Source organism: Hippopotamus amphibius, chromosome 9 (genome assembly GCF_030028045.1).
Source record: "Hippopotamus amphibius kiboko isolate mHipAmp2 chromosome 9, mHipAmp2.hap2, whole genome shotgun sequence".
In the NCBI taxonomy this organism is placed as follows: domain Eukaryota; kingdom Metazoa; phylum Chordata; class Mammalia; order Artiodactyla; family Hippopotamidae; genus Hippopotamus; species Hippopotamus amphibius.
In genome coordinates, this window is record NC_080194.1 from 75,529,544 (window position 1) to 75,552,869 (window position 23,326).

The 23,326-nt window shown below is 44.4% G+C and overlaps 2 protein-coding genes, 1 non-coding gene and 1 pseudogene across 11 annotated transcripts in view; 2 read left to right on the top strand and 2 right to left on the bottom strand.

The window, feature by feature from the left end:
• The window catches only part of NCAPD3 (non-SMC condensin II complex subunit D3), an 86,685-nt gene extending 69,016 nt beyond the window's left edge, over positions 1-17,669 (top strand). For 5 of the 9 annotated variants that reach the window (XM_057749667.1, XM_057749664.1, XM_057749665.1 and 2 more), the window contains one exon: positions 10,040-10,300. In XM_057749667.1, the coding sequence (XP_057605650.1) occupies positions 10,040-10,217 (178 nt within the window). In that variant the 3' untranslated portion in view covers positions 10,218-10,300. Of the gene's footprint in view, positions 1-10,039; positions 10,301-10,759; positions 13,231-17,383 lie in introns of those variants that run through there. The other 4 variants (XR_009055532.1, XR_009055531.1, XM_057749666.1 and 1 more) reach the window with 4 other exon arrangements.
• Positions 1-23,326, bottom strand: part of JAM3 (junctional adhesion molecule 3) — a 61,452-nt gene that overhangs the window by 3,301 nt on the left and 34,825 nt on the right. Inside the window, exons 2-8 of the mRNA XM_057749683.1 lie at positions 6,489-6,554; positions 5,894-6,007; positions 2,536-2,688; positions 1,956-2,158; positions 1,375-1,474; positions 150-279; positions 11-65 (exon numbers count right to left, since the gene is read on the bottom strand). Of these exons, the coding sequence (XP_057605666.1) occupies positions 11-65; positions 150-279; positions 1,375-1,474; positions 1,956-2,158; positions 2,536-2,688; positions 5,894-6,007; positions 6,489-6,554 (821 nt within the window). The remainder of the gene's footprint in view (positions 1-10; positions 66-149; positions 280-1,374; positions 1,475-1,955; positions 2,159-2,535; positions 2,689-5,893; positions 6,008-6,488; positions 6,555-23,326) is intronic.
• LOC130860158 (HUWE1-associated protein modifying stress responses 1-like) lies at positions 17,085-17,881 on the bottom strand (annotated as a pseudogene).
• On the top strand, positions 22,470-22,573 carry LOC130829512 (U6 spliceosomal RNA). Its single transcript, XR_009047545.1, has one exon. It is a non-coding gene; the product is annotated as a U6 spliceosomal RNA (small nuclear RNA).

Genomic DNA, 23,326 nt, shown 5'->3' on the forward strand with positions numbered 1-23,326 from the left:
GGCTTCTTACCTCCTCATCCGTTCTGATGTAGTTAACTCCATCTGGTTTCCCTGGGTTCTTGTAGCTGAAACAGAGGAGGAGCTAAGTGACCACAGCAGATCACAAAAATATTTGCCCACTGGAATGTTGTTCCTGTAGGACAGCTCACCTTTCCCCATTCTGCTTATTGTTGATGAAGTAGCCACGTCTGTAGGCACAGCAGATGCCTGCTGTGATCAGGGCCAGTACCGTCAGGACAACCAGGACCCCCCCAATAATCCCACCGACGTTGAGGTCATCTGGAGAAGAGGAGTGAGAAGACAGGGCCCCCCACCCCATGCCTCCTGCTACCCCTGCCCCTCCCCAGCCTGGAGCACCTCTGCCCACAGGCTGTGACACCCACCCGCTGCGCCAAGGATGCAAACACCACGTGGCACTGCCTGCCAGGCATAACAATCCTCTGGGCACATCTCGGGAACACTGTTACTGGAAAGAATTAGCAGCCAGAGTCCTAAGGAAGAAAAAATTCCTACATTTCTAGGGCTTCCCTTTGTTGCAGACTGTTTAGTTTCAAGCAGTCCTTACAAGAGCAAATGTGAGGTGCAAACGTGGCCTCACAGCCACCAGCCATCCTGCAGGAGACCCTCGGCTGCATTCTCGCCCTTCAGTGTGGACCTGGGGCTGTGCCCTTCATGCAAATAATAATGCAACGGAAACGACACGGGGGCGCAGCAACCACAGCCACCTAACTCAGAAGCTGCTGAAATTCCCCGTCTGGTACAGTGTTCTTGAATGTGAGTGCACTGTTATTTAAAAGTCCATTTAAAATTTTGATTTCAGTTCCCAAGCTCCATCCCTAGAGAGTCAAGCGGTCTGGGACCAAGCCCTGGACTCTTCCTCCTACCAAAAGCAGCTTTCCAAATCAGACAGCAGCCAGAATAGTCCCCTGGAGGCTGACTCCACAGGTGAGGGTGGGCCCTGGAATCTGCCCCCTTCCTGCTGTCAACCCCTCCTTAGAGCCAACACCCCAAAGAAAGAAACACCTGAATAGGGTAAAATTGCTGGGGCTAAACCCTGGGTTTCAGCTTACTGCAAAATGGTTAAACTGGATAAATTTCTGGAGATCTTACACAACCTTATGTTTCAATAATTCTATCAGTTCCAAAGAAATGGAGTTCATGAAACTTCGTTAGGTTACACAATGAGAAGAGGACCCGCATGTTTCAGTCCTTTAGCTGCTCCTCAGGGCGTCCTGGTCTCCTCCCACCAGACCCCTCGGACTCAGGTGGAGCCTACGTGCCCACTCAGAGGGGTCTCAGCTGAGGGGCACCAGCAAGCATGACCATCCTGTCCACCGGCCAGCCTGCAGGGCAAGGCTTGGCAGAGACACTCACACACTTCCATGTCCTGCTCCTCGCAGCGGGCCGAGCCCGCATCGTTGGACGCGATGCAGTAGTACTGGCCTGAGTCCTCCTTGTGGATGGCACTGAACACCTGTTCAGGGATCGGGAATGAACAGGGACCCAGTGACAGGGCTCTGTGCACAGTGAGCCCCCTCCGTGCCGGGGGCGCCAGAGCCAGCAGCAGCCGAGCTTCACGTGCACTCGACCCTGACCTGCTGCCCTCTCACCTCCCCATCACGGGGTTGTCTGCGAACATCTCAGTGTGTTTCTAGAAGGACTTTTTAAAGTCGTGCCCACGACACAATGACTGTGCCAAACGCAGCCAGAAACTCCTCAACGTGAGACGTGTGGCCAGGGAGCGAGTCCCAGCTGCCTCCCGCCAATAGCAGCAGCCAGACTGCCCACACTCTCCTTGGTCACTGCCCCCTTTCCCCTGCCCCCTGACAACTTTTCTGTCTGTAAACAGAGGCGAGGGTCCCCAATGTGAGGGGTTTATAGCCGCCATTTCAAAGTCTACTGTCTCCTAATAACCACTCTTCCCACAACACAGCTGTCTGCACCCACACTCTTACCAGAGTGCCCGTTTCAGGGTTGAAGAGGAAAGAGGAGTTTCGGAACCGGGGGTTGGCCCTGGAATCCGTGGGCAGCGGCACATCGTTGCGGTACCAGCTGTAGTGTGGCCGGGGGTAGCCCTCACCCTCCTGGCAGGTCAGTGTGGCCACCTTGCCTACAGGCACAGCCCGTGGTACCCTGCATACCGGGGGCACTGGCTTCACTGCAGGAGAAGCACAGCAGGAGTTAAAGTCAGCCCTGTTCTTACCAAAGCCCACAAGAAAGCTGCTCCAAAAACAAAGCCAGCCGGGCACCTGGGCAGGCCCATTCCCCCGCGGCTTGCCCTGCCTGTGGTTGCCCCCGCAGGAGACCCCCCAGCATTTCCAGTGCCGCCACCCTCTACAGCTGGTGGAGGGAAGAGGCAGAAGCTCCACTTCTCTCCTCACCTCCTAGGCAACACAGGAGGCCTTAGCTCCCACCTCCCTGCCCTGCTCCCCCACTCAGGGACAGAGCTCTAGAAGAAAAGGAAGGAAGTTGGTCTTTTTCACAGGCACATGTGTGAGCCAAGGGCAGGGGCCTCTACCCCACGTGCCCACTCACCTTGCACAGTTAACTCGATGACAATCTCATCAATCTCCTTGCGGTCATTCCGAGCAACCACCTCACAGCGGTAAAGGGCTGAGTCTGTCCGGGTCACGTTCCAGATCTTCAGAGAAGTTTTCCCTAGCAGTTCTGCACGGCCGGCCAGGTCTCCTGTAGAGGAGGAAACAGGACACTGAAAGACTCTTCACAGACACCTCTGCCGCTTGAAGGAGGAGGTTCTGGGGCCACCTCTGGTGCCTCAGCAGGAAGACTGCAACTGGCTTGTCTCTGTTCCTGTGAGGACACGAGCAAGCCTGGGCTGTAAAGAGGACTCAGGACGGGTGTCTCTGTTGTTAAGGCAAGGGCCTCCTTTCCTTTTCATCATTCCCAGCGAGGCTTCACCATTAAAACAGAAAGCAAGTCAAACAACATTAAAAGACAACATTCCACAAATGGTGCTGGGACAGCTGGCTACCAACATGCAAGAGGGACATGGACCCCACCTCACGCTACACTCCACACACACCTTACTGCATGAGCTAAAACTGTGAAACACTTAGGAAAAAACAGACATGAATCACCATGACCTTGGATTAGACAGTGATCTCTTAGATATGACACCAAAAGCACAAGCCCACACACACACAGTTATACTGGCCTTCACTAGACTTTCATAAAAAATTAAAAACTTTTGTGCTTCAAAGGACACAAGCAGGTGTCCTTCCCTGGTGGTCCAGTGGGAAAGAATCCACCTTGCAATGCAGGGGATGCAGGTTCAATCCCTGGTTGGGGAACTGGGATCCCATATGCCACAGCACAACTAAGCCCACACGTCACAACTACTAAGCTCATGTGCCTCAACTAGAGAGCCTGCGTGCCCGCAAACTAGAGAGAAAACCCGCATGCCACAACTAGAGAAGCCCATATGCCACAACAAAAGATCCCACATGCCGCAACTAAGACCTGACGCAGCCAAATACATAAATAATAAAAATTAAAAAAAAAAGACACAAGTGACAAGTGAATCCACTGACTGGGAGAAAATCATATATCTGACAAAGGACTAGTATACAGAATATATGAAAATCTGCAACTCAATAAATAAATAATCTAACTAAAAATGGACAAAGGATTTGAATAGATATTTCTCCAAAAAGATACACAAATAGCCAATAAGCACACGAAAAGATGCTCAACATCATTAGTTGTCAGGGAAATGCAAATCAAAACCACAGCGAGATACCACTTCACACCCCCTAGGATGACTGGAATCAAAATGACGGATACCCAAGTGTTAGTGAGGACGTGGGGAAACAGAGCCGGGGGACGTAAAATTGTGCAGCCACTGTGGAGTACAGTCTGGCGGTTTCTCAAAAAACTGCACATGTGATACCATATGACCCTGCAATTGCACTCCTGGTCATTATCCCCAAGAAGTGAAAAATTACATTTGCACAAAAACCTGTACAACGTTTATGAACATTAATAACAGCCAAAAAATGGGGACAGTGCAAATGTGCAGCAATTGACGGAATGGATTAAAAATGTGGCATATCTACCAGGGAATATTATTCACCAATATAAAGAACAGAGTACAGACACTTACTACAACATGGATGAACCCTGAAAACGAGCAAAGTGAAAGAAGCCAGGACCAAATATCGTACGTACACCAAATGGAATGGAATCGTATCGATTCCATTTACAGGAAGCGTCCAGAGTGGATTAGCGGCCGCCAGGAGGTGGGGGAAGAGGAAATGGACACGGGGTTTCTTTTGGGGGCGGGCACGTGCTGGAGTCTGACGGTGGTGGCCACGCATCTTTGCTGAATGCAGTAACCACCACCAAGTACACACTTCAAAATAGTTAGTTTCATATGTGAATTACTGTGTCTCAATTAAAACATTTTTTAAAACATAAAGACACAATAACTCTTTTAAAGAAGCATGAAGAACCCGGGCACTGACAAACAGGGAAGGAGTCAGAAAAAAAAAAAATGACACAAAAATTAGAAACGAATTATTACTAAATCTGCCAATTGATGACAAGGATATGAAGGATTTATCACAATGTAATAAAAGCAGCAAAATGCTTGTGATAAGAGGGCAAACATTTCCAAAGGTGTTTTGTAATGGGAAGGTTCAGCATCCAGTCGTCAGCAGGGATCAGAGCCTCCACCGTGTAAGAAACCAGTAAATGCAAACCCATTGGGCACTGTTGGCAAAGCCCCACCTTAAGGCAGGGTCTCCCTCCAGGCCTCTATTTTGTGTGGTAAAGACTCCCCTTCCCTCCCTAGGAGGAAAGTGTTTAATTCCCAGAAACAGAAAGTTGCTTAAGAACATTCCTGCTTGGTCAAGGCTTACCAGGAACAGCCTGATGAAGCTGCCAGAGAAAACCGATTTGTTTTCCGAGAATAACATTGCCATCTCTTCAAAAATAACAGGTGGGAGAATACTGGTGGGGAAACAGAACTATTTCTAAGAGCCCGTGACCCCTGATAATGTGGAGGACCTGGAGCAGAAAGGCCGTGACTTTAGGTTGTTTCTACAAAGCCGCCCCACCCTTCCGTGAAACCCTCACTGTCAAGTTCTGAGAGGGACTGGGCCACCTGCCTACACCCACCTGCCTCTACAGCTGTACTGACTCCTCCATCCTCCACTGTCCCCTGGGGGTGACCCCCTCCCCCCACCTCAGTCCCCCTCACCCTCTCCTCACTGCCCTGAACCCCTGCTCGCCTCTGCAGAAGAATCCTGAACTGGGCCCTGCTCCGAGGTGTGTCTGCCCCCAGCCCTGTCTCTGCAAAGCAACTACCTTGGACTCTAAAGCATCAGTGAGACCACATCTCCTTCTTGAGACCACCTCGTGTCCGCCCTCGCACACTGGGCTGAGAGCTGGCAGTTCCCCAGAGAAGCTCCCTGTGCTTCCACATCTTTCTGCCCTGCGTGCTTCTGGCCCAGCGCCTCCATGCAGCCCCACCCTGCCCTCCCTCGTAGTACACTCAGCACCTGGTGTGTGCAGTGGGCACTGCTGTCCCTCTGCTGCTCGTACTGTCCTGCTGGTGAAGTCACTTAACTTATAAAATCGTGGGTCATGATAGGTAGATGGCCTGGGAGAACGTTCACGCAGATACCTCAAAGCGATGGCTGCACGTGGACTAAAATCCTAACTGATGAAGTGATATTTACTGAAGCAGGGTGACAGGTGCAGGGAGGTTCCACACACTATCATCACTACTCTCTCATGCTTGAATTTTTCATACGTAAAACAAGACAGAAAACCAATCCTGGCTACAGATGCAGGTCCAGTCAGAGCAAAGTCCTGGCCACAAGTGCATGCCTGGGCCTTCTGTACAAAGGAGAGGACTACAGGATCATACCCTGAATTTTGTTGTCAAAAAACACATATGTGGTTTGTTCATCTTGGATTTTCTTCCATTCAATCCTGGGGTCATTTGTCTGTGAATCCGTAATGATACAAGATAGTTCCACACCTAATGAGAAAAGGAAAAAAAGAGAACTCTCAGTGAATGTGGAACGACTTTAGGTTCACTTGTTTACCCAGACCCTGCAAGCTATGTCTGTTTAGGTCTGTCACGTAGATTAAAAATCTAGCTAGCTGCAGGCTCCAGGAGACTTTAATTTTAGCCAGAAAAACAGTAAAAATGATTAGCAAAGACTTTTATTAAAGACAATACATGTACCCCCTAATATTCTGCTTGTATATAAGAACGTTCTTGGTTGTGTAAATGCAAAGCCGGGCCAGGAATCAGTTTTTAGCCAACAGGAAGCCTGCAGAGCTGCCCATGGGCTGCTGAAACAGTGCTTCACTGACACGTGCGCACATCAGATGACTGCGGGGGAGCCCCCCACCCTCAAGCCTCTCAGGCACAACACATCCATGTGTGTCTGTCCTGCATTGGCTGCCAGACCACCAAATGGTGCCCCTTCGCCTAAAGCCTCCCTTGTACTTACTTTCAAATTCCTGTACCACTGGGTTTCGGTTACTGGATTTGAGATTCACAGCCCCTATCAAGCAGCCTGAAGGAAAAAGAAAAGTAAAATCAGAGACAACGCAATTCTATAACAGCAGAGAACCCACACCTGAGGTCAGATTTTCCCTTCATGGAGGCTATAATCACTAACCACAGAGGATGGAAAATGTCATATTCCAAAACAAAGTCTCTTAGATACAGCAGGGTGACTGCTTTCTCTCAGTCTGACCTTCGCTGGAAGGAACCCAGAGAAAGTGAAGAACTCTCAGAGTGCACTTTCCTTCTTAGTCCCAGAACAAAGCCCCTAGAGTTTTCAAGACTTCCCCTCTAAGAATGTACTTCTTCATAAAGGATTGTAAGAGAATATTATGAAGAATTACACACCAACAAATTGGACAACCTAGAAGAAATGGACAAATTCTTAGAATCATTCAACTTTCTAAGACTGAATCGTGAAGAAAGAAAATTTAAATTAAATAGACCGATCACTAGTAAGGAGACTGAAATAGTAATCAAAACCTCCCCCAAAACAAAAGTCCGGGACCAGACAGCTTCACTGGTGAATCCTACCAAGCATTCAGAGATTTGATACCTGTCCTTCTCAAACTATCTCCAAAAACTGAAAAGGAGGGAACACTTCCTAACTCATTTTTCAAGGCCAACATCATCCTGATACCAAAACCAGACAAAGATAACAAACAATAAGGAAATTACAGGCCAATCTCTCTGGTGAACACAGATGCAAAAGTCCTCAACAAAATATTAGCAAACTGAATACAACAATACATTAAAAAGCTCATACGCCATGAACAAGTGGGATTCATCCTGGGATGTAAGGATGGTTCAACATCCACAAATCAATAAACGTGATACATCACATTATAAAATGAAGGATAAACACCATGAGCATCTTGACAGATGCAGAAAGAGCATTTCACAAGATCCGACACCTATTTATGATAAAACTCAATAAACTGGATATAGAAGGAACCTCAACATAATAAAGGCCATGAATGACAAACCCACAACTAACATCACACTCAACAGTGAAAAACTGAAAGCTTTCCTCTAAAATTGGTAACAAGGTAAGGATGCCCACTCTCATCACTCCTATTCAACATAAGAAGTCCTAGCCAGAGCAGTTATCCATGAAAAAGAAAAGCATCCAGATTGGAAAGGAAGAAGTGAAATTATCACTATTTGTAGATGACATGATTTTTTTTTTTTTAAGTTTATTTATTTGGTTGTGCCGGGTCTTAGTTGAGGCACACAAGATCTTCATTGCCGCGTGTGGGATCTTCATTGTCGCGTATGGGATCTTCATTGTGGCATTCAGGACCTTTTTAATTTTTTATTTATTTTTTTAGTTGCAGCACATGGGATTGTTTTGGTTGTGGCATGTGGGATCTTTAGTTGTGGCATGCAGGATCTTTAGTTGCAGCATATGAACTCTTAGTTTAGGCATGTGGGATTTAGTTCTCTGACCAAGGATCAAACCTGGGCCCCCTGCATTGGAAGCAAGGGGTCAGCCACTGGACCACCAGGGAAGACCCTAGATGAGATGATTTTATATACAGAAAATCCTAAAGACACCACCAAAACACTATTAGAAATAATAAATGAATTCAGTAAAGTTGAAGGGTACAAAATCAACATACAGAAATCTATTGTATTTCTAAATATTAACAAGCTAGCAGAAAGAGAAATTAAGAAAACAATCCCATTTATAATGGCAACAAAAAGAATAAAATAACCTAAGAATAAATTTAACCAAGGAGGTGAAAGACCTGTACACAGAAAACTATAAGACGTTGTTGAAAGAAACTGAAGACGACACAAAGAAATGGAAAGATATTCTGTGCTCATGGACTGAAAGAATGAACATTGTTAAAATGTCCATATTACCTAAAGCAACCTACAGATTCAGTGCAATCCCTATCGATATCCCAAGGGCATTTTTTCACAGAAATAGAACAAAAAATTCTAAAATTTATATGCAATCACAAAACACCCCAAATAGCCAAAGTAATCCTGAGAAAAAAAGAACAAAGTTGGAGATATCACACTCCCTGATTTCAAACTATATTATGAAGCTAGAGAACTCAAAACAGCATGATATTGGCAGAAAAACAGATACACAGATCAATGGAACAGAAGTGGAAGTCCAGAAATAAAGCCACATATATGGGCAATTAATTCATGACAAAGGAGCAAATAGCATGCAAGGGAGAAAGGACAATCTTTTCAATAAATGGTGTTGAGAAAACTGCACAGCCACATGTGAAAAAATGAAACTAGATGACTATATGCCATACACAAAAATTAACCCCAAATGGATTAAAGATTCAATGTAAGCCCTGAAACCATAAAACTCGAGAAGAAAACATAAGCATTACACCTTTGACATCAGTCTTAGCAATATCTTTCTAGGTATCCCTCCTCAGCAAGGGAAACAAATGGGACCACATCAAGCTAAAAAGCTTCTGCACATCAAAGAAAACAATCAACAAAATAAAAGCACAACCTACCAAGTAGAAGATATTTGCAAATCATATATTCCATAAGGCATTAATGCTCAGAATATATAAAGAACATAACAACAACAACCAAAAAACCCCAAATAATCTGATTAAAAAATGGGCAGAGGAACTGAACATTTTTCCAAAGACATACAGATGGCCAACAGATATGATGTTCAACGTCACTAATTATCAGGGAAATGTAAATCAAAACCACAATAAGGTATCATATCTGTCACATTACTATTATCAAAAAAGACAAGAAATAAGTGTTGGTGAGGATGTGGAGAAAAGGAAACCCTTACACACCGTGGATAATGTAAATTGGTGCAGCCACTGCGGAAAACAGTATGGATATCCTCAAAAAACTAACACTAGCGTGACAGTATGACTGAGCAGTTCCACTCCTGGGTATTTATTGGAAGAAAACAGAAACACTAATTATAAAAGATATATGCAACCTTACATTCATTGCAGCATTATTTATAGTAGCCAAGATATGGAAGCAACGTAAGTACCCATCAATGGAAAAATAAAGATGCGGTGGGGGGGGGGGGGGGGTGTATGGGTATGTATGTGTGTGAGGGGGGATGGAATAGAATATTACTCAGCCATAAAAAAAGGATGAAATCTTGCCATCTGCAACAACATGGGTGAACCTTGAGGGTATTAGGCTAAGTGAAATGTCAGATGGAGAAAGACAAATACCATATGATTTCACTTATATGTGGAATATAAAAAACAAACAAAATGACAAAATAAATGAACAAAACAAACCAAACTAAAACAAACATGTAGATACAGAGAAGAGAGTAAGGGTCACGAGAGGGGTGGGGATGGGTGAAAACTAAACTTTTGGTGTTAAGCTGCTGTAGTGGATACAGAAGTAGAAGTATAATGTTGTACACATGAAGTTTATGCAATGTTATAGATCAATGTTAACTCAATAAAAAAATTTTTTTAAGAATTTTCTCTTGCTTAGAGTCATTGTTAATCTTTCATCATCTCCCAGACCCACATGGGCCTTCTTGTCAGTCCTCCCTCCCGCATGGAACCTTCCTCTGCAGGATGGCATGGACATTCTGGGTACAGTTACCAACCAGGTAAGAGACAACCTCACTGTATTAGCTGTTTATCTAACCCATGATTCCAATCCACTAAAAATTCTGCAACAGTCTTTGGTAAAATAAGAAAAATAACAACATGGTGATTTTCATGAAGCTTAGGCTGGGATGTAGTAAGAGAGTAGCACTGACATATATATATATATATATATATACACTACCAAGTGTAAAATAGCTAGCTAGCAGGAAGCTGCTGGATATAGCACAGGGAGATCAGCTCCATGCTTTGTGACGACCTAGAGGCGTGGGAGAGGGGTTCCGGGGGGGGGGGGAGGGGGGGAGGGAGGCTCAAGAGGGAAGGGATATGGGGATATATGTATAAATACAGCTGATTGATTCACTTTGTTGTACAGCAGAAACTAACAACACTGTAAAGCAGTTATACTCCAATAAAGATGTATTTTTTTTTTAAAAGTTTGCATCAGTCTTTGGTAAAATAAGAACAATAACAACATGGTGATTTTCATGAAGCTTATTTAGCTGAATGCAGCTATTGATGAAATCAAAATATGCTATTTGCATGGTGATCCCTTTCAAAACTAGCACCTGACTTATCTCTGTGTTTAAACAACGGTGAAATTAGTTATCATGATCTCAAAATGTCTTAGCTGATTTTCTTGAAGAGAAGATCAAGTTGGTACATTGACCACCTACGAAATGTCATTCTTCAGCTACTTGGCCTCTAGGAAACCATGTCAGCCCCAGAGAAGACCTTCCTACACTCACCCTCATTAAGGTCCCTGGACCTCAGTTACTACACCAGGTAAGAAAATGTGAAGGCTTGTACTCTGAGCTGCAGGTCACAACAATCCATTCTTTTGTTTTTAAATCTTATTTAATGGTTCAGCTACATGTAATACATTCCAAATACTGTATATGTTTTGATGCTTTCTGTCTTATTTAGTAAGACTTCATTAATTACAGCAGAAGCCTTAAAGAATTTAATACTAGGGATGAAAATCAGAAGTATAATATATCTGAGTGTCATTAGTTTCTAAAACAGTCACTTCTACAAAAGGTAACAGATCCAGGACAAGCAGTGCTTGCTTTGTTTTGTTTTGTAACCATGCACTACTCCTTTTAGGGAAACCCACCCACACGCATGCAGCACTTTCTACTCCTCCTTCCATCTGGAAGCCCCCAGGCACCCCCTAACAGAGTAACACAAGATGCTCTGAGTATCTACCAAGGCCACATAGGTTCCCTCTAAGGAAAGTGACCTCAGACAGTCCTTTGAGTGCGATCACTGTAATTTAGGTGATGAGACACCAACACTGTGGTCCCAAATGACTGTGACCAGCAACCAGCTTCCGACCCAAAGGCCATTTAGGGGCCTTAGAGGTAAGTCATGAGAGCTTTGCCCAACTGGATAATTACAGGACAACCCAATCTGAGCCTTTCTTTTGAGAAGTGTAAAGCTGAGAGAAATAAGAGAATAATAAACTAGAGTTTACAGTCACAGGAGAAACAGTTGAAGTAGAGCCTGAGGATGCAGAGCTGGCAACAGACGAGCCAGGGGACAGGAAGGGGGACACTGAGGTTACTCCAGGGTCTACAAAGGTCAGATTTCCACAGGGGCTGACTCTTCACAATAAACCTGTAAGGTAAACCAAGCCAACTTGTTTCTTACAACCTAAAAGAAGCTAAGGTAACATAGCCCCAGATGATGGACATAATCACCTCTTTTCTCCCCCTACACTGCAGGTAAGTGGATGTGCCCCAAGGCCCAACTCCCTCCTGCCCAAGCACCTGAGTCAGTGCCACAGCCACTGCTATGCCAGTTCTAGACAACAGGGTGTCTCAGAAAGCGCCAGGACCACACAAGCATGTGCAGAGCTAGTGGAAGTGCACAGCAGCCAGGCCCTGGGTCTGCCGAGGCCCCACACCGAGTCTGTCCTCAGCATTTCCTTCTGCTCCTAAGCAGTTCTTAAACATAGAAACACTCCTTACTTTGCCAAGGTTCCCACTTAAAATATAGTAGTAAGTTGTGTATCAGAATAGTGTTGTGAGGATTGGAAGCCAAGGATCAAACGCTTGAAGACATGGTAGGTAATTCCTCCAGATACAATCCAGTGCGTGGGCATGAGGTTCTGACACAAGCCAGCCTCCCAGTGCTGTGGGAATACATGGAGGTTGCATTATGTAAGACTGAGCAAAGGGTTTTTGGAAGAAGAAAAATGGGTAAAATCCGTTACAGCATCCTATCACACGTAGTTGTTCCTCTTCCATTTCATACCCAACCTTGGCTTGCCTACCAGACTCTAAGCTCTTTGGGACAGTCCAGTCTTTCAGCAATTTTTTATTTATTGCCTTTTTAAGCCAGATACTGGCCTAAACATGAGGGATAATATATGAATAAAAGAGAAAAATCTGTGCCCTCATGGAGCTTACTTTCTATAACAGTACAAAGAAACAAGTATCCTAAGTACTCATCTTCATATTTTCAAATCTAGTGTAGAATGGCATTTAATAGGGACTCCAAAAGTGTCTGCTGAATAAATTAATGTGCATTTTTTATATTCTAGACTGGATCTCCTTGAATTTTCCAGAAAATCATTTAGCTGAATTCAGTTTGTTCATAGAGCTGTAATGCGGCTACTCTTTCTCATCTTGCCCAGGAATCCATTATTAAATCTTGGACCTGGAATCTAAGATATATGTAGTTGTCTGTTTCTAATCAAAACCTCCGAACCAAATGTAAGACTCCTCTGGAGGCAGGTGTGGTAAGTTCCAAGTATACTGTGTTCATTTAATGTGACCTTCACCCAGCCTACCCCAATAGGTTACATCCTACGTGATTATAGCACAATATCAAAAACAGAAAACTGACGTGTGTACGGTATATGTGGATAGTTGCACATCATTTATCACAAGCGAAGTTTCCTGTAATCACCACTGCAATCAAGACACAGACCTCTTCCATCACCAAAGACCTCCCTCCTGCAGCCCCTCACCATCCCTCACTCCTGGCAGCTGTTGTCCCCATTGCCATAATTCTGTCATTTGGAGAATGCGATATAAATGGAAATACACAGTCGGTGGCCTTTTGAGGCTTTTTCATTCAGAATAAAGCCTTTTAGATCCATCCACCTTGTGTGTAACGACAGTGTGTTTCTTTCTACAGCTGAGCAGAGCTCTGCGCTAGGGACGCACCACACTTTGTTTAACCACTCACCCACGGAAAGGTATCTGGGCTGTTTCCAGTTTGGCGCTATGATGAATAAAACTGCTATGACATTTGTGTGCAGACTTTTGTACGAACATAAGTTTCCTTTTCTCTGGGACAAATGCCCAAGAGCACAAACCCTGTCGTATATTGTGGCATGATTAGTTTTTTTAAGAAACTAACAAACTGTCTTCCAGAGTTGGGCTGGACCAAAAATTCATTGTAGGAAAGTTTTCTTTCTGAATTTTTGTTTTTAAACTTAGCAGGGTACACTGGACCACTCTGTACTACCTCTGCAACTTCGTGTGAATCTATAATTATTTCAACATTAAATCGTAAAACACTTCTCTATTTCTAAAATGATAGTGAAATCAGTATGCCATTTGGAAGCAACTTGGTATGCAAAAAAAATGAAGTATCAGTTTTAAAGTGTTGATATTTACAATGCACCAGAAATCATATACTTAACAACTACTTAAGCTTACATAAAAATTTTTATGTAAGGTTTCCTGAATTCTTTCAGTAAATACATCAGTTAGAAAATCAACTGGCATAACTGCATTCATGATCAAAGTATGTAAAAGGAATACTTATGTGGTCGTGAATAATCTGCAGTGAATTTCACTGAACAATAATGTCTGAGGTTTTGCTTTTGGACTCTCTTAAAAACCATCAGCAGCAGGTAAAGAGTCTGCTGTTCCTACCCAGCTGAAGGTTAGTGAACACAGAAAATCAGAGTCAGGGTGACAATCAAGATTTCCCCTTTACCAAATGTGGTATTTTTATCTCAGGAGATTCTTACAACTGAATGTGAGATGTGGGGCTCTGCCCCGTGTATTCTCACTGCATTTTCCACTTTTCCCACATTCTCACCATCATCACTATTTAACAGTATTTTCTATTCTGGTACAACATACACAACATAAAATTTACCATTTTAACCACTTTTACGTGTGTAAACTCAGTAGTATTAGGTACAATCACAATGTGTGAAGCCAACACCATCATCTGTCTCCACGACTTACTCATTGTCCCAAACAGAAACTCCGTCCCCATTAAACAGCAGCTCCACACTTCTTCCAAATCCCGGTCCCTGGCAACCTCCAGGCCACTGTCTCTGGATTTGCCTACTCGATAGACCTCACATAAGTGGAATCATACAGTATTTGTCCTTTTATGTCTGGCTTACTTCATGCAGGATGATGTTTCCAAGGTACATCCATGTAACACGTAGCAGCATCCCATGCCTGTCAAGGCTGAATGATGTTCCACTGCACGTATACTCGGTATCTGTAGGGCACTGCTTCCAGGACCCCCTGGCTAGCAAAGCCCACAGACGCTCAAGTCCTTCATATGAAGCAGCCTAGTGTCTGCATGTGACCTACACAATCTCTCAGGTACTGCAAACCATCTCTAGGTTATTTATAATGCCTAATACAGTGCCAATGCTGCATAAAGTGTTGCCAGAGCAAAGCAAATTCAAGTGTGGCCTTTTGTAACTTTCTGGAATCTTTTTCCCAAACATTTTGGATCTGCGTTTGTTAAATCCATGGATACGTAAACGGTAGACATGGAGTGCTGTCTACCATGTCTTGTTTATCATTCATCTGTTGATGGACATTAGGTTGTTTCTACCTTTTGGCCATTGTGAATCATGCTGCTGTGAACAATGGTGTACAAACATCTGTTTCAGTCCCTGCTTACAACTATTTGGGGTATGTACCTAGGAGCTTAATTCCTGGATCTTATTGTAATTCTATGTGTAACTGTTTGAGGAACTCCCAAACTTTTCCACAGTGGCTGCACCATTTTATGATCCCATCAGCAATGCAGACAGGTTCCAATTTCTCCATGTCCTCACCAACTTTTGTAATTTTCCTTTTTATATTATGAAAGGTGTTGAATTTGTCAAATATTTTTTCTGCATTGAGATAATCATGTGGTTCTTTTCCTTTATTCTATTAATGTGGTGTATCACCTTAATTTTCATATGTTAAACGATTCTTGCATTCTGGGAACAAATCCCATTCATTCATGGTGTATAATCCTTTTAGTGTGTTGTGGAATTCCATTTGCTAGTATGTTCTGGAAGATTTCTGCATCAATATTATGGAATATTCATCTACAGCGTTCTTGTAGTGGTTTTGCCTGATGTTAGTATCAGGTATCAGGGTAATGGTGGCCTTATAGAATGAGAGTTAGGAAGTATTCTCTTCAATCTTCGGGAAGAGTTTGAGAAGGACTGATCTTAATTCCTTAAGTGTTTGGTAGAATCCATCAGTGAAGCCACCTGTTCCAAGCTTTTCTGTTTTTAATTACCGTAGGTCTATTCAGATTTTCTACTTCTTTACTATTAAGTTTTGCTAGATTTTATGTTTTTAGGAATTTGATCATTTCATCCAGGTTATCCAACTTGTTGATATACACTTGTTCATAGCATTCTCTTATAATCCTATTTATGTCCATAAAATCAGTATTATAGCCCTACTTTCTTTGCTGATTTTAATATTTCAAGTCTTCTTTTTTCCTTCTTAAATCTAGTTAAAGGTATGTCAATTTTGTTCTTTTCAAAAAGCAGTTTTTGTTTTGATTTTTTTCTCTGTTTTTCTATTCTCTTTTTTATTAACCTCAGCTCTCATCTTTATTACTTCCTTCTTTCTGCTAGTTTTGGGTTTAGTTTGTTCTTCTTTGTCCAGTTCCTTAAGTTGTAAGATTGCTATTGATTTATTTCTTTTTTTGAAATGTATGTGTCTTAGTACTGCTTTTGCTGAATCCCATTAAGTTTTGGTCTGTTGTGTTTTCATTTTCTACAGGTATTTTCTAATTTCCTTTGTAACTTCTTTGACCCATTGGTTTAAGGGTATGTTGACTTCCACATACCTGTAAATTTTCTAGTTTTCTTTGGTTATTTACTTCTAATTTCATTCCACTGTGATTAGAAAAGATACTTTCTATGCTTAAATTTTTTTCAATTAAGACTTGTGTTTTGGCCTAACATATGATCTATCCCAGAGAATGTTCCATGAGTACGTGTGGAAAATGTGTATTCTGCTGTTGCTGGCTGTAGTGTTCTGTATATGTTAGGTCTGACTGGTCCATATTGTTCTTTAAGTCCTATATTTCCTTATTCATCGTCTACCTTGCCTATCCGTTTTTGAAAGTAGGGCACTGAAATCTCCAATTATTATTGTAAAACTATCTGTTTCTCCCTTCAATCCTCTCAATGTTTACTTCATACATTATGGGGCTTAGATATTTCATGCATATGTTTATAATTGTTATGTTTTCTTGGTGAATCAATATACATTGTCATTGTCTCTTGTAACAGTTTTTTGTTTTTGTTTTGTAAAGCAATAAATTCTAATCAGTGTTGCAAAAGATGCTGTTATTGTAACACCAATCAGCTCAAACTAACTTTCTAAAACCTTTTTTAGGATAGTCTGGCTAACATTCAAAAATTGCCCATTTAAGTTCTTAGCTTACATTCTATTTAAACATTTCTAGAGCAAGTAGTTACTATAATAGACAAAAAACAGGGGCTTCCTACGTGGCGCAGTGGTTAAGAATCTGCCTGACAATGCAGAGGTCACGGGTTCGATCCCAGCTCCAGGAAGATCCCACATGCCACGGAGCAACTAAGCCGGTGTGCCAAAAAAAAAAAAAAAAAAAAAAAATAGACAAAAAACAGACAATATATCTGGACCTAAAACTAGATGTGAAATTGGGTCCACAGGCACACTCTTAACCATTTTCCCAAAGAAATATGTTTAAACGGCTTTACCATGCAGAGCCATGGTTTCCCGGGAAGGGTTGCATATCAGTCGCTACAGATGAGCTAGTTTCCACTGAAGTAGCTCGGTTAGGGGACACTACAGTCAGTCTTGGGGGAGCGCTAGAGTTTCGTGGTGGAGGAAATTTTCCACACAGGAAGCTGATCAAATCTTCTCTACGAATAGCTCTTCTGCGCTTTTTAACCCAAGCCAACACATCCTTATTGCGTTGCTGATAGCCAATCTTAATTCCAATATCAAAATTTCGCTGATGGGTATCCACACTTTCTTTGTAGAGGTTGATGACGGCGGTGGCTGCGCTTTGGAAGGGAACCCAGAGAGAAAGTCCTGGCTGCTGACACACTCGGTCTTCGTAGAGCTGGGCCACAGCGGTGGCAGAGTTCTGGAACAGGTGCCACGAATTCTGCTGCTTGTGCTCGGGCTGCGAGGCGGCCGCCAACGCCTACTGCAGCTGGGGGGCAGCGGCTGGTCCTGCTCGGCCTCGGCCAGGCACTGCCACTCCCACCTGGAGAACTAGTGCTCGGCCCGAGCTCCTGGATCTCGACCTCGCCCTCCTCCATCCTCCACGGCCTCATCCTTCTCAGGCGGGGCCCCCGCGGGAGCGTCGTCAGTCGAGAGGCCCGGCGGCAAGGCCCAGCGGCCCGCGGCGTCTCCTCGCGGCGGCTCAGGCCTCCTGCACCCCAACGACCTCCGAGCCCCGCCCCGCGGCCCAGGCCTCCCCGCCCCCAGGCCCCACCGAAGGTGAAGGTCGCAGCGGACCGGATGAACGCCATCCGCCACCCCTCACCTCGCTGGCCTCGCCTCCTTAGGGCCGCCGCCGCCGCCGCAGACCGCAGAGCCCACCCCGAAGACTCTCTTGTAACAGTTTTTTTAAAGTCCGTTTCGTCTGATGTTAGTTAGCCACCTCAGCTCTCTTTTGGTTATTATTTGCATAGAATGTCTTGTTCTATCCTTTCACTAAACCAGCCTATTTGTGTTTAGATCTAAAGGACTTGTCTTGTACATAGCATGTAGTTATTTTACCCATTCTGCCAATCTCTGCCTTTTGACTGGAGAGTTTAATCCATTTTCACTTAATTAACTGATAAAGGACTTCTGCTATTTTGCTGCTCGTCTTCTGTATTATTTTTTTGTCCCTTGTCTCCTCCATTACTGCCTTTTGTATTTTGATTTTTTGTAGTGACACATTCCCTTCTCATCTCCTTTAGTGTATACTCTGTAGATAATATCTTTGTGCTTATCATGATTATCATAACATCCTAAAATTATAACAAACTTGAATTGATACCAATTTAACTTTAATTGTATACAAAAAGTTTATGTTACTGAAGACACAAATTACGTCTTTATACATTGTGTGCCTTATCAATAACAGATTTATCTTTTAAATTCTACAGAAATAAAAAGTGCAGTTACAAACCAAAATTATAAGACTAGCATTTATATCTGCCCATTAATTACCTCTACTGGGATCTCTGATCTTACAGCTTTGAGTTACTGTCTAGCGTTGTTTCATTTCAACTTGAAGGATCTCCTTTAGCACTTTCTGTAGAGCAGGTCTAGTGGTCATGAACTCCCTCGGCTTTTGTTTTTCTGGAAATGCCTTAATTTTCCCCTCATTAAAGTCGGTGTTGCCAGATATGTTTCTGTCGGGGAACAAGGGCCTGCAGTTTCCTATTCTACCTCTTCAGGATGTCACCCCAGGCAAACATTGCTGCTCTTTTTATTTTTTATTTTAGCCATTCTTATTCATCTTTGCACCTCCGATTCCCTACCATCATACCTGAGATGCAAGAGTTTCTAGAAATGTTACTGACTGCAAATGAGGAAGAGAGACACAATTTCAATACAATATGATAGATGTCATGAAAGAAGCCTGCAGAACACAATGAAGCTGGCCACAGAGCCAGGATCCAAGCCCACAACTGTCCGACTCATCATCTTTGCTCTTTTGGTGTCACTTCTGACGATGCACCTCTCACTGTAAACTGGGAACCTGGCAGGTTTGGTTTCCATGATTTCCCAGGATTCACTGCTTCAAGCAAGACTGACAAATGTGTTTTCAACTGAGAAGAACTAGGTGGTCCAGTCCAGGACAGAGGACTGATCCAATCAGTCTTGGGCTTGTAATTTCATTTTCAGAGCTCTTCTATATGCCAAAGCTATGAACTACTAACAAGGAATCTGGGCCCTATTTTTAATACTCTTATTGACTATCAGTATGATTTTGTATCCTTCATTTTTTCCAACCGTAAAATATTATTAGAAGCTCTTTACCCTCCCTTCACCAATAACTGATGATAAATAAATTAAACATTTAGAAGAGGGGTCATGTATTATCATTGTTATTATTCTATTTGCTTTATAGGAACCAACATTCTTCTAGTGGCCCAAGGAACAGTTAAGTTTCAAATTTAATGGCTTTAGGCCTGAGGCCAGAAAATATGTTAACCCTGGATACCACGAGTGGAATAATACAAATGAGAATCCCAAGAAAATTCAATATGATGTCTAAGATAGAAGAAGGAGAGGCAGGCTAAAAAAGAAAAAGGAAAGAAAAAAGGGGAGCAAGAAGAATTGAAAAGGAGAGGGCTGAAGGCAGCAAAAAAGAAAAAAATTAATGAAAACATCAAAGTGATGATTCCTGACTTTACACCAAATCCAGGAATTCTAAATTTTTGAGCATCAAAATATGCTTGAATTCATAACTGGCAAAGGCTACTGGTCTTCTGGCTCAATGGTGTTTAACCCTAGCTGGGGGACAGATCAGTTCTGAGGATGCAGACACTGGGGTCCACTCCTGAGAGGCCCATCTTTGCAAGTGAGCAGAGATGACAAAGGATTTATGAAACCACACAGAATGGCATTTCCAACTATGTTAAGGAGAAAACCTGACCTCAAGCTGGTGTGTTCTCCAGCTGATAATAATTACAAAAATATACCAGCTCACTGCTGAGCCAAGGCTAAAACCCAGGAGGGAAATCTTTTTTTCCCTTTCTTTTTTCTTTTCCTGTAAATAAAATTCAAAAGCCTCTGATTTTATTTTTACAAGCAAAAAATACCCCCACTTGGCTTACTGTGAGAGTTGATATGTGCTTTCTGCCCTGGGGTACTTCATACCAACCTAACAGTCACCCCGCCCACACACTGGGGCAGGGAGGGCAGATCAGGAGCTGAGGGCACAGGCAGGAACGGGATGGCCAACCTCACGGTCTCTCTTCCTGTTGTTGTCCCCTGTGCCCTTCTTCATGTTATTCTAGGAGCAGCAGTGGTCACTCTATTCTCCAGTGGGCCTACTTGTTCGAAAAATATTAAACTAAGTTGTATCTCCAGAGGCATCATTCTTTGAAGTGGCTTATTACAATGGCGTTTTTTATTCTTGAAATCACATCCATCAGAGGTGGCACAGTCCAGGGCTGGGGATGGAGGTGAGGATGATTCCGAATCAGCTCACCCTTCAAGGCAGTGAGGATGAGTATTACCTCGAGGTTATGAAACAGCAGCTGAGGGACTGGCTCAGTGGAGGATGAAGCTCGTCCTCAGACGCTGAGTGCAACACTCTTTCCATTTCACTCTATAGTCTACAGTTCCTTCTTTCCCCAACTCCATGAAAGAATTCCTTGAAACACAGTTGGTTTTATATGCGATGCACACGTGACAAGAAATGTGGCAGATGATAGAAGCAGTCTGAGAATTCTTCCTCTATTATCTAACCACTTATTTCCCCAGTGCTAAATGACACCAAAATGGCCCAAAGGCAAGGCTATCCCAGGATGTATCAGGGCCAGGTTACCTCCGCTCTGTGGATGCCAACCACACCAAGTTACCAGAGGGGCAGGGAGGACCTACCCACTCTCCTTAAGGCCCCACAGTTGCATAAGAAGTAGGACTTGGGGAAGAAGAGACAAAGCCAAGATTCAGAAAGGTGACCCATGGGACATGCCCGGGCCATGAAAAGCAGCATCTGGCACAAGTCCTCCAGGAGGAAGACCTGACCAAGGCCAAGGGCTGCCCTGGCTCGTCAGATGTCCTGCGCCATCTCCACTGCTCATCCCCAGACCACCCAGCAGTTCCCCTCCTGTATCTGTGTGCCAAGGCACTACCGTCAGGGAGGGGCCCGGCTGGGAATCCCACCCGGAGGACTCAGAGACAGGCCCCCCAGGTCAGGAGATCTTCACTCAGACACAGATGACAGAGTCATGCACAGAAGGGGACGCGCAGGGCCCTACAGCCCAGGCTCAGCTGGAAGAAACAGAGAGATGGCGGCAGGGCGGGCACACGGAGGCATCGTCTGCAGGAGTTACCGCCCTGGACACCAGCCTTTGCCCCTTGCTGGGGCGCCCGGCATGGCAGACACAGAGTAGGAGCCAGAGGACGGGTCAGTTTCTAAGTTCCAGTATCATCTGGCTAAGCAACTGGGCTCCAGAATGTCAAGGACCCCACCCCTCTGGACGGTGGTCTGCAAGGGAAATGGGTGTCCTTCCTGAGAAGACTAGGGTGGGCAGGGGCAGGGGTGCCGGATGAAGAAGTAAATTTCACCATTGGCAGGGCTCCCGGAGAGGAGCTGACCGGCTTGATGCGCACAAGCAGTTGGGTGGGAGCGTGCCGATCAGCTGCTGCTTGTGGCCCAACCACTATGCAGCTAAAAAGGAGAACTGAACCATTGGGGCCTTTTCTCTGAACAGGACCGAAGTCCAGCTTGCAGGACAACCTAACGCAGAGAAAGGAACCAAGCAGAAGTGAGCAGGAAGGCCCCGGTGCTGTGGGGGTTTCACCCTGTGCGTCAACTCCAGCACCTTCGGAACAGGTTCCAGCCTCCCAGCTCCCGTCGGGCGGCGGGGGGGACATGCCCGCCCAGCTGGTTCACATCTGTGAGCAGAGAGTGAAAACCAGAAGCCAGGAGTTCCAACGCCCAGTCCCTACTTACCTGCTCTAGCTCACAAAGACCCATAAAAGAAGATACATGCCCAGAACTAAAAGAGACAGCAACATGCAGATGTGAAGAGGATCTGGAGCTAAAGGAAGCCTGAGTCAGACCCTGAAGCCTAGTTCACATCCCATTGTTCTACTGGACCTTCCTTAGCGAGTTGCAAGGGAAGCGGCCTTGAGAAAGCCTCAGGAACAGTGTGCAGACAGCATCTCCAGCAGCCACCTCTTCCTTCCAGGAAGCCGGGGGAGTGGAGAAGTGGGCAGATGGGGAGGAGGCCGTGCTGGGTCCACGGCTCCTGGTCTGGAACAATCCCAGCAGCTCTGAGCAACAAGCTGGGAGACCTTTCAGAAATCCTGCCAGGGCCTGGGGGTCTGATCCCAGGCAGGCTGTAAGGGGATCACCTTGGGGGACCATTTAAAAGCCCACTTCCCGTGCTCACTTCAGCAGCACATATACTAAAACTGGAACGATATAGAGATTAGTATGGCCCCTGCACAAGGATGACATGCAAATTCGTTAAGCGTCCCATATTTTTCAAATGAAAACCACAATGAGGTATTACCTCACACCAATCAGACTGGCCATCATCAAAAAATCCTGGAACAATAAATGCTGGAAAGGCTGTGGAGAAAAGGGAACCCTCCTGCACTGTTGATGGGACTGTGAAGTGATACAGCCACTACGAAAAACAGTATGCAGGTACCTCAAAAAACTAAATATAACTACGGTATTACCCAGCAATCCCACCACTGGACATATACCGTGAGAAAACCATAATTCAAAAAGAAACATGTACCGGACTTCCTAGGTGGCGCAGTGGTTAAGAATCCACCTGCCAATGCAAGGTACAAGGGTTTGAGCCCTGCTCTGGGAAGATTCCACATGCCACGGAGCAACTAAGCCTGTGCACCACAACTATTGAGCTTGTGCTCTAGAGCCAGTGAGCCACAACTATTGAGCCCACGTGTCGCAACTACTGAAGCCCACGTGCCGCAACTATTGAAGCCCACACGCCTAGAACCTGTGCTCCACAACAAGAAAAGCCACTACAATGAGGCGCCCACACACAATGAAGAGTAGCCCCGCTCGCAGCAACTAGAGAAAGCCTGTGTGCAGCAACGAAGACCCAACACAGCCAACAAATAAATAAATAAATTTATAAAGTGGAAAAAAAAGAAGAAAAGAAACATGTACCACAATGTTCACTGCAGCATTATTTACAATAGCCAGGACATGGAAGCAACCTAACTGTCCATCGACAGATGAATGGGTAAAGAAGATGTGGCAC